Genomic DNA, 18,159 nt, shown 5'->3' with positions numbered 1-18,159 from the left:
TTTAATCCAAAACTGCGTTCATATTTAAAAGGCCTTTTAAACTAGATACAACCGCACACGATACCACTTTAGGGGCCGTTCACATATCGCGTTTTATGCGCGTGCAAATTCAGTGAGATGCACTTCAATGCATCTCAACAGGTCATGTGACAAAAACCAGCGGCCTTTCCGTAACAACATGGAAAGCTCGGCCGAACAGCTGATCATAGCTGTACAGGGCGGCTTTTTATTTCTCATCTCAATGAATATATCTAGTAGTAAAGCTAATGCAAGGGCTAGAAATCAATTAATTTTTTATGATACTTCCTCATCATCATGGAGAACGCAGTTTGCACCGCTTTCTCCCCTCCACAAGCGCGTGCTTTCCCGTTGCGTCTGCCGTTGCTATGCAACCATGAACAGAGGCGCGCCTGGAAAACGAATTTGCACGCGCAAAAAACGCACTATGTGAACGGCTCTTTCCTCCTTTCTGGTCAACAAGTGGATTCAGTGAAACCGCATTAGCAGCGCCGCCGGTCGCCATGTCTCAGTGTGTTTACGGGGAAAATGTAGGCCTGTTATTAAATCGATCCTCTGAGTTACGGATCGATCTTTAGAAATTAATATGAAAATCGATTCAGAATTGGTGAATTGATTTTTTCAACACAGCCCTACATGGGAAAGGGAAAACAAGAATACTACACAGGAACCTATTGTTACCGTGTGACTACTTACCGGTAGAGAGAGAATACTTACCTGGAAGACCTGAAAAAGAAAACAAGAAAAGAGGCAAGACTGAAAAAACAGCGACACAGCAAAATCAAACATTCTGTGACAGTTCAGATGGTGAGTATAATTGGAATGCCTGGTTGGAGAGCCAGTCGACAAGGAAAGTCGGAGCGTCAGAAATCGTCCACAGTCAAAACCTCCAGAACCTCATTCAGAAGACACTGTGATGCTGAACGATGCATAACCAGAGGTAGAACATGAGCAAGGAGCAGGACGGGGAGAAGATGATGTGTCATCATCCAGAGGAGAGGCTGAAGAAACTGATGATGCCGAAGAGAGTGACGGGGAGACTCCTTCACAACCTGCCTGCAAAAGAGTATATCCTTTGAGAAACAGAAAAAAAAAATTTTTTTACTTACCATACTCTAGGTCAGCCTAGTATCGTAGATGGGTAAACTGCGGAATTAAATGACAGTAATGAGTTGTTCTAGTTAAAATGTTAAGAAGTTAAATTAAGACTAAGTTCATATTTCTTTTTTAGTTTTAAAGATAAAATAGTAACCATAACATTCCAGAAGAAAACACAAAGTAAATTTTTTCTATGGTGCAAGGTTAGATTCCTTCAGTGAAAGTACAGATTCCTGTTGATAAACAGTGATGGTGGTAGAAGATCATGGTGCACAATGATGTCTGCTACAAACACACTGCATGGAAAAGGAGATACATGTTGTGTGACAGTATAGCACGAGTACTAAAACTGTTGTATCACTGACTCCTACCAAAGAAATTATCTAATGGTGGATAACCAGTAATGCATTCTGAGAATGTCGGGACTACATTCTGTTTTGTAGGGGAGAATGTGGGGAAATTTAGAATATGTATAGGTTATAATTGTGAGTTAAAAGCTAGATCCGTTTTTTTTTTTTTTTTTTTTGTAATTTCAGTTATTTTATTAATATCCTAATGGCTATTTAATTATTCAGTACATGCACGTATATTTGTATCTATGTGATGGGTGTCCAGTGTGTGGCAGTAAGCCAGAAGGAAAACCCCAGAGAAAACCTAGACGAGAAAACAAGTTAGTTCACGCGAGGTTTTGAAGAGACGATGAGGATTGTGTTAGTGTTGTATATACTGGGTATCACGGAGCTGTTGTGAAGGACGTTGACTGAATAAAAGAACCCAAGCAAACTATCGATTACACGCTTATTGCATTCAAGTGTGCTACAAAAATCCAAAGCTTCATTGTATTTGGTAGACTGACTTACAAGTGACTTTTTTTCCAATAGCCATGTTGTGCATTCATGACACAACACCGGCACCCCCCCCCCCCCCCCAACCCCCCTTCAAGCACTGTTGCCACCCCTTAAATAACCACAGAAACACGCTCAAAGTGAAACAGAAAGTGTTAAATAAACAGAAATCATACACTTACCGCACAGTAGTAATAAAAACAAAACGGGGTTTGAAGTGCTCTTCATACTGTTGTAGATTCCAGCGAAATCTGATTTCAATGAATATTAATAATCCTCGTTGTCTTAAACCAAACCCACCAGACTGACAGCGACGACTACAAAACCCACTAAACCGATAGATTTTAAAACCGACTGTTACTTTCTAATGAATTAATTGATGATTTGCAACGAAAGAAGAACGGGAAGTTATCATCTTCTTCTTCTGTTTTCTTTTAATGGCGGTTGGCAAACCTGAAAGTTATCCGTTTATATACTGTCTATGAAGTTATCATATTCACAGAGCGCAGAAGACTCAACCCAGGCGTCTTCTTCTTCTTCTTCTTCTTCTTCTTTGTAACGGCGCGGATCGCAAAGTTACTTACCGCCCTCTGCTGGCTGTCTCTCCTTCTTCTTCTTCTTCTTCTTCTTCTTCTTCTTCTTCTTCTTCTTCTTCTGGTTGGTTTAAATGGTTTAAATGGCGGTTGGCAAACCAACTAAGGTGCATTTTCTGCAACCCACTGATATGGGGTATGGAGCACAACTTAGTTGAACACACACAGACACACACACACGCTAAATGAAAGTAGGTTATTATTATAAATTCAGAATATTGCTTACGTCCCTTTCCTTTAGTGACTGAACTAACTTTAATCGTTCTCTATTGTATATACATTACAGCTATATGATTTACTGTTTCTGGGTAGGCCTATCCACATTTATCACAATTACCAGTTTCATGTTTCCATATTTTATATTATAAACTTTGATTTAGTGTTGTATGTCCAATAAGTAATCTTGTCATTATCACATCCTTTTTTAATATTATCAACAGTTCTTCTTTCCACCCCCACATTTCTTTGTAGCCTATAGGCCAACTATACTGATGCCTTCCTCATATATCATAGTGCCATATCCTCTGCTGCCTCTTTTTCACTTCAGTTCCCATCAACCCCTTAATGTCCTCTTTACTCATCTGTACTCTGATGTTGATCTCCACCGACTCCTTCGCCAGTTTATCATCTTCCTCGTTCCCCTTTACTCCGACATGGGCTGGAACTCACAAAAAACTCACCCTTACACCGCTTTATGCCATATCATTTCTGTAATGTTTCACAAACAATATCTTGTCTTGCTGAGGATGTTCCACTTGCTAAACTTTCCAGAGCTGATGATTCTGTACATCTGCTGTATGCGTAGACCAAATACTTAATTTTCTCTGTTTTTCAATACTCTTGGCATGAAAACAAACTGAGGTTTCTACCATTCTTTCATGATTTTTCATGTTCATCACTATTTCAAAATAAAGGTCTGAACATGCCTTAGGAGAGTATGACAATATTCTTTATACAAAATGATAAATTACGGCTCCTCTGTAATTTATTTTGAAAATCACCAAATATGTAAACTAGAGATTGTAAGCTTTTAAATTATATATAGTTTGTCAAGATTAGTTTAGGTTTAGTATAGGATATTACTGTTTTAAATATGTAATGGCTGTGGGCCCGCCGGCAGGCAATATGAAAAATAAAGAAAGCCAAAAAAAAAAGAGTTAGCATAAAACTGATAAGACAGAAAGTCTTATCCAGATTGTCTTTGCAATGTTAGTTCTGTGTTGCCTTACTGAAGACGAAATATTTGCAAGATAGTTCAATGTTGTAATTTTCTAAATTATGTAGTATTTACAAAAAGTGTGTATGAGATGAGATGTGAAGTGTGTATAACTTGCACAAGAGAATGTGGGTATGTAACACTTTATTTTACAGTGTCCTTCTTACATGTTACATGTATTTACCATAGTAATAACAGTAAAATATGCATAGTTACACGCAAATAACCCTCAACCAAATACAAATCCTACCTGAACCCAGTAAATTATGTTGTTAAGTAATATTACTCAGTACTTAAATATATAACGCTGTAACAACGACACCTTATAATAAAGTGTAAACACAATGTGTCAGGTCTGAGGTCAAAGGTTAACATCACATCATACTAATATACTAATGCATATACACATATTTATAAACCCTACACCGGCATAAAGGGGGAAGTCAAACCAATCTTAAAATATCTCATGGGAGGAACAATATCTTAGACTTAATTTCTATATAAGTCCACGTGAGAAGGCGTAGAGACTCTGAAAGGAGAAGCAGAGGTATTTATTCACACTGACACCTCTCTCGTCTTCAGATCATCGGACGGTAGAATCGAAGTCTTTCGTTATTTGAAACTGTTCTGACGTTCAAACTGCTGGAGAAAATGATTCACCCGATTTTCCTCCAATTGTGCTTGTGGTGTTTAGTTGGTAAGTTATACTTGTTTTATGGTGCACCGTTTACTATTTAAATTACTGAGAATATATTTTGCATGTGCTGTTAATGTTATAAATTATGATGACTGTAAATCAATCAATCTGATACACAACTCAAACAAAATAAGTTTTTACACTGTAAAAAAAAAATGTTGGTTTAACTTAAAAAAGCAAGTGAGACCTTGTTGCCTTAAAATTTTGAGTTCGTTGTAGTTAAACATTTGAGTTAATACAATGAAGAAGAATGGTTTAATAAACAGAAACTCAAAATAGTATGTTATCTTCACACATTAGTTATCGAAGTTGATTTAACAAAGGATAAAAAGTTGTGATAACAAATCATGATTTTTTTTTTTTACAGTGTACCTTTATCTTATTGTTTGAAAATATTAACTTATTTTAATTATGGATGCATTCAGCAGTGTCAAATGTTTGTGTTGGACTATTTAAAAAACAATAATATCAAATTAGTTTGAAGCAATCACTTCTGTTTGTTCGGCAGGTGTTTTTGCCGTTGCAGATGAAGTGAAGTCCGTGTCAGCGATGGAGGGAGAATCTGTCACTCTACAGCCTAATGATACTAACATACAGAAAGATGATCAGATAAGGTGGAATTTTGGACATAAAGACATTCTCATTGCTCAAATCAATAGACAGAACAATGAGTCGACATTTTATAACGGGAGTGCTGATGGGAGATTCAGAGGCAGACTGGGTCTTGATCAGACTGGATCTCTGACCATCACAAACATCAGAACCACGGACTCCGGACTTTATCAAGTCAAAACCACCAGATCAGAGACGCCGCTCAAAATATTCAACCTTATTGTCTGTGGTGAGTATTCCAGCTGGATTATTCGAGATATAGTCAGCTTCAAGTCTCACAAGGAGTTTGTTGGCCGCTCTCCGTATTCACATTTCTACAACAATTATACCTTACACCTACGTCGGTACTTCAGGTTGAAGGATTCTGATTGGCAAAGAAATAGATAAACATAGAAATTGTCCACACATGGATTGATATGCAGGTGGATATCCACATTGATTATCAGGCTGACCCTGAGTTAGATATATGTTTGAACACATGTTGGGTTTATTTCTCAAAAACATGGAGAGAGCACATTCTATTAAACTGACATGTAATTCTATAACTTCATAAATTTCATAAGCTTAAAGAAATCGTTCAAATTGTTTAATATGTAGAAGGAAAAATATTGATTAATACCTTGATTGTATACACTCATTAGATATACATTGAAGCAGCAGTGTATTCCAGAATCCACCCGTACACTGTACAGAGGACTTGTCTGATTATGTCGACGAGGCCCTCACAAGGAATTCTCTGGTAGACAAAATCTCTTGTTATGGTCATGTCTAGGCACAGGTATCTGATCTGGATATGGACTTGGTACGGCTGACTACGGTAATCTCGGGATAGACAGAGAGACTAATATGAGCGTGGATGCCACTCTTCTTAACATGTAACAAGTACATTGGGTGTTATGGGAAGTGTTCACGCACGGTTCTGGTTGACCTAATTTATGCAGCCTAACAATCTTTTAACAAATGGGCATTACAGAAATGTGATAATGTATGCCAGTGTTGACAGAACCGGGCTAATGTGGTCATACTTCTTGTATTCTAGCTGCTGTGTTTTGGAACTGCTGGAGTTTGTTTATTAAGCGTGCGGGGCATGTGTTGACCAACCATAAGAGCATTACAATAATCTAGCCTTGAAGTCAAGAACGCATGAACTAACTTTTCTGAATTTGCCATTGAGAGCATATGTTGCAATTTGTATTTATTTTTAATATGGAAAAATGCGGTTTTACAGATGCTAAAAATGTGGCTTTGAAATGACTGCTTATTATTAATTGGAATCAAATAATCCAAACATTTTTATATCTTTATACCGAACTCCAGAGACACTCTGTTTCCCAAACATAATCATATTTCTGTTTTCTAACATTGCTCATTTCTTCTCTATTAAGAAAATCGCTGTTGTGGTTTCACTGAAGCTGTGATCCGATTGGCTCTCTCATCTCTGGTGGGCGTGGTTGCGGTGGTCGTTCTGGTTTATGAATTCAGAACCAGAAATCTTCCACGGAAGAAGACTGTGAAGAACGCAGCAACAAACACTGATCAACCAGATGAAGATACCATTGAATGTCTGGTGCCAATATATGACAAGTACTCCATTGAGTAAATATCATTTCAAAGATTCTTTCTTTTTTATTGTCTCATTAAAGCTCATTCAATGCTATAGGTAAAAAAAACGAATAAAAACGTTCAGTAAATGGTAAACCTATTTGTGCTGCAAACCAGTGTGTTTATGATTACAATAACAAATTAAAATAATATGCTAAGAAATAACTTACCAGCATAACGGACTGTTTTTCTACAGCTAAAATAACTAAGCGGAAGTAATTGTACCCGCTCTTACGTTAAAATGAAGGTGCATAGCACATTTCAGAATACAATTCAGCCTAAAGCAGCTTTACAAAGAACAGTGCTTTTCAAACCAACTGATTATCAATAATGAATTTATTAGAATATAATATAATCTATTGGTATTTCCGTTCCCATTTATCATTCACAGTGATCTTATTCTTCAAACATTTGTTTTATACCACCATTAATGATTAGTTTACTTAGGCTAAACCGATTTGTGTAGCCTACTTTTTAATAGTATAGGTACGGATGTTGTTGTTAATGGATTTTGTCCTCTTTTAAAATTTTCATGCTGTTTGTTTCACACTCTTAAATCTCTCCATGTGTGGTGATGTTTTAGTGTAAACAGACAGACATTAAAGGATGCAAAGCACATAACCGTGACGGCATTTCACTTCTACCGATTGCAGGTGCTTATATGTCTGTCTCAGCAAGCAGATTAATACCGCATTTAGCTTAATGTTGACTATCAATTAAAGGGACAGTTCACCAAAAAAATTTATTTCTGTCATTAAATACTCCCCGTTATGTCATTCCCAGAAAGGTAGTAAAGCCATCGTTAAAATAGTCCATGTGACTCCATTGGTTGAACCTTAATGTTATGTAGTGACCCCAAAAATAACGGTAATAGTGAGCCGCCGTTCTCACGTAGAACCTGGAAGCGCTGCACTGTTTACACTACGTCAACAGCTCGTTTGAGAATGACGTGGAAGAGAAGAGATTGTTGAATAGAGTCGTTATTTTTGGGGTCGCTACATAACATTAAGGTTCAACCAATGGAGTCACATGGACTATTTTAACGATGGTTTTACTACCTTTCTGGGCCTTGAAAGTTGCAATGACATTGCTGCCTATGGTTCAGAAAGCTCTTAGATTTCATCAAAAAGATCTTCATTTGTGTTCCGAAGTTGAACAAAGGTCTTATGGGTTTGGTACGTCATGAGGGTGAGTAATTTATGACAGAATTTTAATTTTTGAGTGAATTAACCCTTTGATATACAGTATGTCTCCGTTAATATATAGTTGCTGAAGCTCCACCTAGTGGTATTTTCATCTCTAATCTCTCTCTCTCGCTGTGATATTTTAGTGTTATAAATCTTAAAAGTTTATGAACAAGATATTCAAAAATGTATTTGCAGTTTTTGATCATGCTGTTTTTGTAACTTTATGCCTCCTTTTTAACATTTCAAATAAACATATAATCTTTCCATTATTTGGCCTCATTCTTGACCTGGAAAAAAGGACATCATGTTTGCAAACACAACGCCATCCTTCAGCTGTGATCATACATCTTTAGTCTGTTAGTAATATATCCATGAACAGCTTTTCATTGTAAAGTTTGCTGCATGACTAGTGAAATCTAATATAAAAAGTGATAATAAAAAAAAAAGCTTTAGCATGTGGTGTATTCAGGTTGCTTTCACACCCAAAAATAACAGATATATACACAATTCACAATTATATTATTATTATTTTATTAAAACAAAATCACTTCATATTGCTTCTGGATTACATTTACTCATTTAGCAGACACTTTTATCGAGAATATACAAGAGACACTACCAGATTATTAACAAGAAAACTATAGATTAAAATAAATGTATTTTAAGAGGCGGCAAACCTTAAATGCATCATGGGTGTTGCCATTAAAAACACACCGTTCTGAGAAGTTTCAGAATAAAACACCAGGTGTGAAATGAGAAGACGAGAAAAAGACCTGAGCAGCGCTGTCACACAAATAAATGTGTGAACGTTAGTCAGATCTTCAGTTTATATTCTGACATGCTCTTAGGTTGATCTTTATTTCTCATCATGATTATTTTAGATGCTTATTTGCATTCAGGGCTGTTGAACGCATGAGTTTCCTGACACAGGCTTACTGATCTTCAGATGTTTGGCCTGATCAAGTCTCGTATTGTCCTTCAGCTGTTAAAATCATTGTTTGATTTACTTCGGTTTTGGTCAAGTGGTTTTCTGCTCCTTACAAACGTAATGAAACTCCACAGAGCAACTAAACCACCAACTTCAGCTCAGTCACTGAATCACCAAATCAAAAGCTTCTCAGCAAAAGATAAGTTTAATATGACAATCTGAATGCTGTATTAAAACATATTTTTGTTCAAATGGTGATCAACTGCGAGCAGACTGAGATAATATTTTTGTAGTAGATCAGGCTACTCTATTTAACATATATCATATGAGGAGACACATTAATTCTGAATTAATGTGATATTTTTCTGCAGTATTACTATTTTAAATATGACTTAACTTGCCTTTTGTGCCATGTACGTGTTTATTGTGAATGTTACTGTGTGATTAATTTAGACAAAAGGTATAGGTATACTTATCAGGGGTTCATGATCCATCTACATGTTGTCTTGTAATCTATCAGCCATAATTAATCATTTTTGAACTTCAGATTCAGTCATTTTAACTCAGTTTAATGGTGGAGAAAGTACATCTCTCCTAAAGACCATGATGGAGCGCCAACTAGTGACTAAACATGGAAAAACAACGTGTAGATTCCTAATCTGTAGGCCCTATACACGGGTTTCTGTGCAACGTCATCACGTAGATGCGCGCGCATCTAAGAGGCAGAAAGCAACAGTCTTTACGGCTATATCTAGCAGAAGCAGAGATGACGCGGAGCTGTTGTGCTGTAAACTAACCTAAATGCATAGGGTATGTCATGTTTTTATGATTCGCAAACTTAGTTGGACAATTTCATACTAGTCAACTAACTAACTTTTTACATAATGTTATATTAATATGCAAATGAAACACAAGCAAACAGATTCAACTCTGAAATTGCAGTTTATTATTGAGTCAACAAGAATTTACAAACAATGCGAAATCTACGTTAATTACAATGTTCTTTTACAGAACTCGGCATAACATATAGCGGTCTTGCCTCTTGGATGCGCGCGCATCCGGTATTGTTTGTATACAAGAAACCTGTGTATTTATGTCCTGTTCACCCCTGCTGGATGTTGTAACCTCAGTGTCTGGAAGCACGTTCTTCTTCAAAAAGTCCTTTCAGACGTATCCATAATCCGCCGGTTTTGAATAAATAAAATGATTTGCAAGCTACAAATACATATTTTAAGAAAATATAACTTTATATTATAGCCTTGTCTTCATATTATATATTAAATCTTTTACCAGTCAGAGACAGATCATTTTTTCTCATGAAACATCTTATGTGGGCAGTTGTGGTGTAATGGTTAGAGAGTCGGACTTGTAACCTATTTCCGGCAGGGGGAGTGAATGAACAGCGCTCTCTTACACTCTTATTACTCACAACTGGTGCCCTTGAGCACCAAACCCACAACTACTAGAAATGGCTGCCCATTACGTGTGTGTTCATGGGGTGTGTGTGCACTTGGATGTGTGAAATGCAGAGCATGTGTCATCATACTTGGCTACACATCACATCACTTTCACTTTCACTTTCTTCCAACCACTAGATGGAGCTAGATATCTCTTGATCAGAGGGGGCAACCCTGCAGGATTTGCAAATCCTCTGTTTGGAAGGAACTAGTCACATGATTTCAGCAAACTTTAAATAATTGTGCTTCTGTGATCCTTTGATTTGATATATGGCTTTAACTGACTTTAGGTCAGTTCTGTGATTGCTGGTGCGGTCAGGGTCCATTTCATCAGAACAATGATTCGTCCATTTTTTTTTTTTTTTTTGTAGAAGTTAGTGCAGCACCTTAATAATGACATAATTTTTAGTTGAACCCTTGAACTGCTCGCTCACAATATATCAGGCCTTAAAAAGCTGATATGTGGAAAGTTTGTCAATAAGCACTTTCCTCCCTTAAATGTGTGTATATTAGTTAACACACTTTGCTCATATCGTCTGTTTGTGCTCATGGCATCTGGCCGGTAAGTTAAAGTCTAACCAGGTCTTTTCGTGGATTTTGGATTTTAGTGGAGATTAAATTGCCTGCTGTTTAAATTTTGTGGGAAGAGAGAGAGTGAATCTATGAAAAAAATAAAAAATAATAATAATAATAATCTTATGGAATACAAAGGTGACCAGAAACTGTTTGGTTACCAACATTCTAGTTCAAAATATCTTCTTTTGTGTTCCACACATGAAAAACTAGGTTTGGAACAACTTGAAAGAACGTTCTTCAAACCACGACTTCAGCTCCAGCAGACTCTGCTGTCATTGATATCAACAATTTCCTGAACTAAAATCAACAGTTTTCTGAAGAAAGTAGGGATCTAAGCGTCTGCTGAGGAAAATGTTTTGCTCAATACGATTATCGTCTGTTTGTGCTCATGTCGTCTGACAGGTAAGGTATAAAGAATATAAAAATATGAAAATAAAAAACATAAATAAAAAAATGCATAAAACATTCAGCTTGCACCATATTGTAATGAAGGTTGTAAAATGAGCAGGCAAGAGTGCGGAATGTTTAAAATAATATTTATTATTCGTTTAACCAAACCATTGGTTGTGTGGGGTATTATTATGTTTAGAAGATTTAAAATAATCCATAAAAAACAATGAATGTATGATGTAAAATAACCACACACAAAAAAAAGCTAGTAGGCTACCTAGCCCACTATAGTAAAAATGAATCAACCCAGTATGGTGAGTTAAACCAACCCATTATGCTGGGTTAAATAAACAACCCAATTTGCTGGGTAAAATTAACCCAACATGTGTTCTGTCCTATATTTACCCAGCCCTTCAGTTGAAAAAATCCCAAATTGGCTCTCTCAAAAAATATTCCTGAACATGAAGACCATTGCTTGAATATAATGAAAAAATGTGTTTTCATGTTCAGTCACAAGGTGGCGCTAAAGCAGTGTCATCTAAGTATTAATGCTGTACACAATTATTTTCCTAAGACATTTTCCTGGCCAGGATTTCTAAATTGCCTGCAATATTTGGGATTTGGCTTTGGTTCCCTATTGATGTGCTCTCTATAGCCCTCATACATTGCTTTGCTTTGACTGTTTTCTGTAGATCCCAGGCCATGATTGGTCGATTATATACAATGCCTGCCTTCTTTTCAGTCATTACCTTCAGCAAGTATGAGAACAATGAGAAAAAAAGAAAAGCCCCAAGAAAAATTTGGACAAATATCAGGCATGACATGTCTGGAAAATCTGTCTGTTAAATAGTCACTGGTAAAACATTTAATATCATTTAAAGAAATATTTCTTGAAAATATGTACATGTAGCTTACAAATAATCAGGCCATTTTATGATTCAGCTTGTTTTGGGGGGAAACGGACATACAATTTGTAGTGGGCAAAGACAAAAGACACCATCCAGACTTTCATCAGCGACAAATGCAAAAATACATCTGTCATGTTCATACATCCGTCTCATCCTACATGTGCTACAAAAGTGTGGCTTTGTAGACACTCTACGTCTGCAGATCCAGATCTGTCGCTTATTGAAAATGTATGGCCAATCATGAAAAGAAGAAACAGACAACGACATCACACATAGCAGATGTATCAGGAGAGATAAAAAAAAAAATCACTTGAAAAATGGCAATGCTTGATATCCTTCATTCCCAAATTATTAAAAAGCCTAATAAAAGGAGGTGATGTGACACAGTGATAAACATTTCTCTGTCCCACATTTTTTTGGAGTATGTTGCAGCCATCAAATTCTATATTTGCTTATATTTATAAAATATATGTAAGGTGGTCAGTGAAAACATTGGACATTTTTTCTTCTTTTAAAAAAATTAAATAAAGTATCAAGATAATTAACAAATCACATATTCTTGATTTTATTGCATTTCCCAAATTGTTCCAACTTTTCTGGAAATGGGCTTTTATGTAAGACCGTAAAAAAAAAATAAAAAAAAATAATGAAAGAAGAGTTAAAGCTGATGCTATGGAATTGCAAGAGCCGGCTAGACTTTGCCGGGATTTCCCCTTTTGTGATGTCAACTTGAGTGCTGAAATGACGACACAACGCTCACATCACATTTCCATTCACGAAACGGTGTGGAATTCCCACAATTGGTAGGGGTGCTCCTTAACAGAGGGTGATACAGTAAGGGTGGGTGGAACTGAAACCGGGAGGGTTTAGGGTTTTTGCACGTGTATGAGGTTTTGGTTTTAAATGAGTTTGAAGGGCCACTACCTGTAATTGATTCTGGGGCTTGTTGTCACCAATGGATGGAGTGAGTGAATTCACGTAGTGCTCTGTGAAGTTCTAGCTTTCCAGCTTGTTTAGCCTGTCCTGTCCTTGTAGTCCCCTCTGTTAATAAAACTACATATTTTGATTGAAGTTGTGGTAGTGTGTTGTCTTCTGGTGCCAGACCACACTGGTTTAAATAATAAGGTGCATGCAGCAACCTGAGAATGTTATTCCAATATTGTACATAGGCTACCTTACATTAATCTGTGTTGTTTTATTTGAGAGTTTAATCACAGACTAGCCTATGTCTTAACTGAAATTGAGCTGATTTTTGAATATTATAATAATAATTAAAAAAATGTGTATATTGCATTTAATAGGGACTTTCTATATAGGGACGCTATTGGTTTATTACATGGGCTATATGTTCATTTATATATATATATTTTTTTACAGAAGTAGGCCTATATTATACCAAACTCCTCTTCAATGAGCGACTCATGTTTTAGTCCAGGCGTTTAAGGAAAAAAGGGTGAACAAATTGCAACAGAATCAAATTCAACAGATTTTGTATCCTCAATATGTCCTGAGTAAGGAAAAAAAAGACCCGAAGAATCCCATTAGGGGAAAGTTCAGAAAAAGACCCAAATATATCCTATATTCATACGCCTATTCATTATTTTTTCTCACATGAACAGGGTAAAAAAATTAACCTTTAGATATCACCATGAAAATTTGATTGTTTATAAAGTTGATTACTTATATCAAGACAAACCAAAAATGTATTAGGCTACAAGTTTTTTTTTTGTTTGTTGACATGGACAAACGGTGCATAATCGAATTACAGATGTGCTAATTTGCATAAATACCACAACAGATCTAAACATTAGGTACAGCGTTTTTAAAACATTCAGAGATTCGGTCAGTCATTAAATCAAGGTCCACTCAACTGTCAACTGTTCTTCCCTCAGACTCATCCCCCAGAAACAGTCCCACGACCCCATCTCTGCAATAATAATTAATAATTAATAATAATTAATTAATAAGGCTGTTTTAAAGTACTTCTTCCTGCCTCTATGTATTTATGCTCATGGGTAGCCTAAATGGGTTCCATTCAGACCTTAACATTAGTCTTTTACTGTAATATGTCAACAAGATTCAACAAGACATTTTCTCCTGCTGTACCTAATGTTTAGATATGTTGTGGTATTTATGCAAATTAGCACATCTGTAATTAGATTATGCACCGTTTGTCCATGTTAACAAACAATTAAAAAAAAACTTGTAATACATTTTTTGTTTGTCTTGATATAAGTAATCAACTCAGTCATTTTCATTCATGGTGATATCTAAAGGTTACATTTTTTACCCTATTTCTGTTTAAGGGTGTTCTAAATCAACAATCTTTAAAGAGTATGCTATTTCTAGGTCATGATATTAAGCGTTAATGGACTTTCATTCGATATTCCCCTTTCAATTTTTAGCGGAGAGAAAACGTATTCAATGTCATTGACAGCCACTTCTATAAACGTTACTAGGCAACCAGCAATGGGAATTGGGAACGCCTAGCGACCGATCTCCGGGATCTGACGACAAGCAGCTACAAAAAGCGGGATCGTTTCAGTTTCAGATATTTACATCGTGGTTAACAAACGGACAGGGAATATGGTTAACGCTTTTGTGTTGTTCTGTTTGAGCTTGTGTCGTCTGGTTGGTAAGTTATGAATGTGTTTGTATGACTTGTTCTCGAAAATTAACCATGTTTTATTATAGTAAAACCTTTTTTTTTTCTTTTTTTTTGGCGTATTGATTACCATTTATCTACCTACCATTTATCACACAAATAATATGATATTTAAACTATGGTTAATGTAAAAAAAAAAATGTCTTTTGTATTGTTAAAGTCATTAGGCTACAGAAGTTTCTCAGACATGTTTACAAAAGTAGGCTAATTGTATTTATTAGTTTTGGAGTGTGGTGAGTAATTTTGCTGACGGAATATAACTAGAAACTTACCAAAACAACATTTATCTTGTAAAACACTTAAAATTGACAACTTCAAAATAAATTGTATATCAATGTTATATTTTTAGCATGTTTTCAACAGGCATTTAGCTCATTTAAGCTGGTTTATAACATTTAATTTTCTCAGTATGAAAACTAAATTAGTCCATGAACCACCAGTGACAATAACTTGACAACTGAATAAGATTGAATCAGCTGAGTAAGTGTTTTATGTTTCACTTCTGTTAGCACTCAAAAACGAGTGCTGAAGAAATATCACGTGACAGACACTCGAAAAGAAGAATTGATTGTGTCCATTAATGAGGAACAAATTATTTCACAACCAACCAAAACATCTTGACTGTTATGTATGAGTTCTGCAGTCTTGCAAATGCTCTTCAACAGCACATACCTTGTATACATTATATTTATTGTATAGGGATGCATTTTAGAGTATGACCAGAGCCCAGGGGCCCTTGACTATGGGCTGTGTTGTCCAGGAATTTATTTAATATGCTATGTGTGCCTCAGAGCATCATTTTGTGTCTATATTTTATTAAAGTTATCGATAAAAAGTTTTCCTCAATTACACAGCCTTATTGTGTCATGTTATGTATTTGTAATGGAGTTATCGTTAAATCTTTGTTGATATCATTCTTGGTGTAAACAGACCTTTAGTATGTGACAATATATTTCTGTTGTTTGTTTTCCAGATGTGGCGGATGCAGTGAAGTCAGTGTCGGTGATGGAGGGAGATTCTGTCACTCTAAACACTGATGTTACTGAAGTACAGAAATATTTGTTGATACAGTGGACGTTCAGAAGCACAAGAATAGCAGAATTCAACAGACTCACACAAACCAGCTCAACCTATGATAGTAGATTCAAAGACAGACTAAATCTGGATCAAACCGGATCTCTGACCATCACAAACACCAGAACCACAGACTCTGGACTTTATCAACTAACAATTGTCGCCGAAGAGACCAAATACAATAGTTTCAATGTTACTGTCAATGGTGAGTTGACCTTTATGGCGTAATTTACACTAACCTTCATTTGAAATGCATTGTAAAATTCTTCATTTGAAATTTTACATTTTCAATATTCCTTACATCCACATTTTATGATATTGACTGAATAAAAGTGTGTGTGATGAGACTAATGACACAGTTATCTGTCATTACCAGAATCTCCATGGACTACTTCATCGCCAAGATCGCCAAGCTCAAATTTTGTGACGTCCAGCTTTGTGATGAACAATTCAACCATCAATCAAACGGAGAATAACAACATTACTGAACTCCATCAGCCAAGTTCAGGTACATCACTGATGATATTAGTGTTTATTTACAGAGCAGAACTCTGTTAGATGTGTTCAGGTAAATCAGTGTGTTATTAGTTTTTCACTCTGAAATCCACTGTAAGTTCATAGTGGCCTGATTGAAGTCAAAACTCAACTCATTGGCGTAGTACATATTATTCACATTTCTGCTGGTGATTGGCCTATAATCGACTGCATAACCAATTAAAACATGCCTTTATGCATTTGGCAGATGCTTTTAGATGAAATTGCATTGCCTTCAAGGTTTTCGTTTGATCAGCTCATGTATTCCCTGGGATTTACGGTTAACGGTTATTGGGGGTTTGACACATTTGCTTGCTTTCTTTTTCTGAGTTTACAGGAATTGAGAACAGACTACAGACAAGCGTCAGGGAAGTGTTTGCGTGTATCTAAGAGCTTTGGGGCGGGAGGGGGGGGGGGGGGGCTTGCCGTGACAAACACATTTGCACACATTGTCATCCTAATAGATGCTGGAACTCCTGCTAATAACCTACAAAACTGGCACCTGTAATTCTGTTTAAAAGAGATTTAATGTACGTGTTTTTTTTACGTTTTTCAGATCACATCCACTGTTGTGGTTTCACTGAAGCTGTGATTTGATTGGGTCTCTCTGCTCTGGTGTGCGTGGCTACTGTTGCTGTGCTGGTTTACGACATCAGATCTACGAGAAGAGAGCTGATCAGAACAGAAGAGACTAAACATTACCATCAGACTCATGTGGAATCAGACCATCAGTATGAATTGTGCAGAACGTTAAGTTCTGGATATGTTGAGATGTAAAGCAAACCACATCAATGCATTTTTTTCTATTCCTTTCACAGCTATTTATTTTTTGCATTCATTGGCCATTCATTGATTGATCTATTCAATGTAATATATGACTCCAAACATAATTGCTCTAAACAAAATTATAATTTGCAACACAAATGGCATTGAATGATTTTATAAGCTCTAAGTTCTGTTGTATCCTTGAAATGAGTCTCACAGAGGCAATGGTTGCACATTTTTGGTGACCTTATTTAATAAAGCGTACAATAGCATGGAGCTTGCTTTTTGTTATATCTGTTCTACTGTACATTTATAACGTCATAAAATGAGAAAGCATTGATCATATTTTACAACTGTTAAATGGTACTTCAAATAGCAGTTGTGTGGATATTTAAATCACTGATTTCACGTGATGCACTTGCAGGTTAGTTTGTGAGCGGAAGTGAAACTTGCTGTGGTCTCAGTTGTTTACATCTTTACAGAAGGGCATTCGTCGGCTGCGAATCCGAAAGCATAGAGCGAGCGCACACTCGAAAGCTATTATAAATCCATCCCGCCAGCAACCCTAACACAATTTCGGCAGATTTCCCCCCTAAAAAGACTGTTTGTGGTCTGTGTTTATACACCATGACAAGGCGTCTTGTTCTCTTCTCCGTGAACAGGAGTTACATACTTAATCCTAATACTTTTTGCTACCACACTCCTTTGCACTTCTAATCCTACCATGCAGATTATTGGATAATGATCGCTCCCATTGGTTGACTGATCTAGTATCTCCCATTGATATTTTACAGCTATTATTGCTGAAACTATTGTTAGATCTATAACTTCAGATGACTTATACGAAACCTTGTTTCACTCCCATCGTTTAAGCACTCTAAAAAATGCTGGGTTGTTTTAACCCAATTTTGGCCATTGGGTTAAATTTTTAAATTGCATTTTTGATCCAACATTTGGGTTTGTCCATATTTGACCCAACATTGGGTTAAAACAA

General features: G+C 36.3%; 3 protein-coding genes across 3 annotated transcripts in view; 2 read left to right on the top strand and 1 right to left on the bottom strand.

Moving 5' to 3' along the window:
- Positions 1–2,518, bottom strand: part of LOC306988453 (uncharacterized protein) — a 30,047-nt gene extending 27,529 nt beyond the window's left edge. Inside the window, exon 1 of the mRNA XM_079593455.1 lies at positions 2,144–2,518. Coding sequence (XP_079449581.1) covers positions 2,144–2,189 — 46 coding nt within the window. The 5' untranslated portion in view covers positions 2,190–2,518. The remainder of the gene's footprint in view (positions 1–2,143) is intronic.
- Positions 2,519–4,077: 1,559 nt separating this feature from the next.
- Positions 4,078–8,133, top strand: LOC306988457 (uncharacterized protein). Its single transcript, XM_079593458.1, has 3 exons — positions 4,078–4,467; positions 4,976–5,308; positions 6,465–8,133. The coding sequence occupies exons 1-3, from the start codon at positions 4,422–4,424 to the stop codon at positions 6,677–6,679; spliced, it is 594 nt and encodes a 197-aa protein (XP_079449584.1). The 5' UTR covers positions 4,078–4,421; the 3' UTR covers positions 6,680–8,133.
- Positions 8,134–14,645: 6,512 nt separating this feature from the next.
- LOC306988622 (uncharacterized protein) lies at positions 14,646–17,439 on the top strand. Its single transcript, XM_079593710.1, has 4 exons — positions 14,646–14,762; positions 15,766–16,071; positions 16,243–16,374; positions 16,957–17,439. The coding sequence occupies exons 1-4, from the start codon at positions 14,714–14,716 to the stop codon at positions 16,995–16,997; spliced, it is 528 nt and encodes a 175-aa protein (XP_079449836.1). The 5' UTR covers positions 14,646–14,713; the 3' UTR covers positions 16,998–17,439.
- The last annotated feature ends 720 nt before the right edge of the window (positions 17,440–18,159 follow it).

The sequence above is a fragment of the Phoxinus phoxinus genome (genome assembly GCF_949152265.1).
Source record: "Phoxinus phoxinus genome assembly, chromosome: 20".
NCBI classification, from domain to species: Eukaryota; Metazoa; Chordata; class Actinopteri; order Cypriniformes; family Leuciscidae; genus Phoxinus; species Phoxinus phoxinus.
Note: the sequence above shows the minus strand (reverse complement) of the source record. Positions and strands in the feature narration are given on the sequence as shown.

Bases quoted from the DNA above. Each gene is read 5' to 3' on its own strand.
- LOC306988457 (XM_079593458.1), top strand. From the start codon at position 4,422: ATGATTCACCCGATTTTCCTCCAATTGTGCTTGTGGTGTTTAGTTG. The intron at 4,468-4,975 runs GTAAGTTATACT...TTTGTTCGGCAG, and splicing joins GTGCTTGTGGTGTTTAGTTG to GTGTTTTTGCCGTTGCAGAT. The intron at 5,309-6,464 runs GTGAGTATTCCA...TTCTCTATTAAG, and splicing joins ATTCAACCTTATTGTCTGTG to AAAATCGCTGTTGTGGTTTC.
- LOC306988622 (XM_079593710.1), top strand. From the start codon at position 14,714: ATGGTTAACGCTTTTGTGTTGTTCTGTTTGAGCTTGTGTCGTCTGGTT. The intron at 14,763-15,765 runs GTAAGTTATGAA...TTTGTTTTCCAG, and splicing joins GAGCTTGTGTCGTCTGGTTG to ATGTGGCGGATGCAGTGAAG. The intron at 16,072-16,242 runs GTGAGTTGACCT...TGTCATTACCAG, and splicing joins TTTCAATGTTACTGTCAATG to AATCTCCATGGACTACTTCA.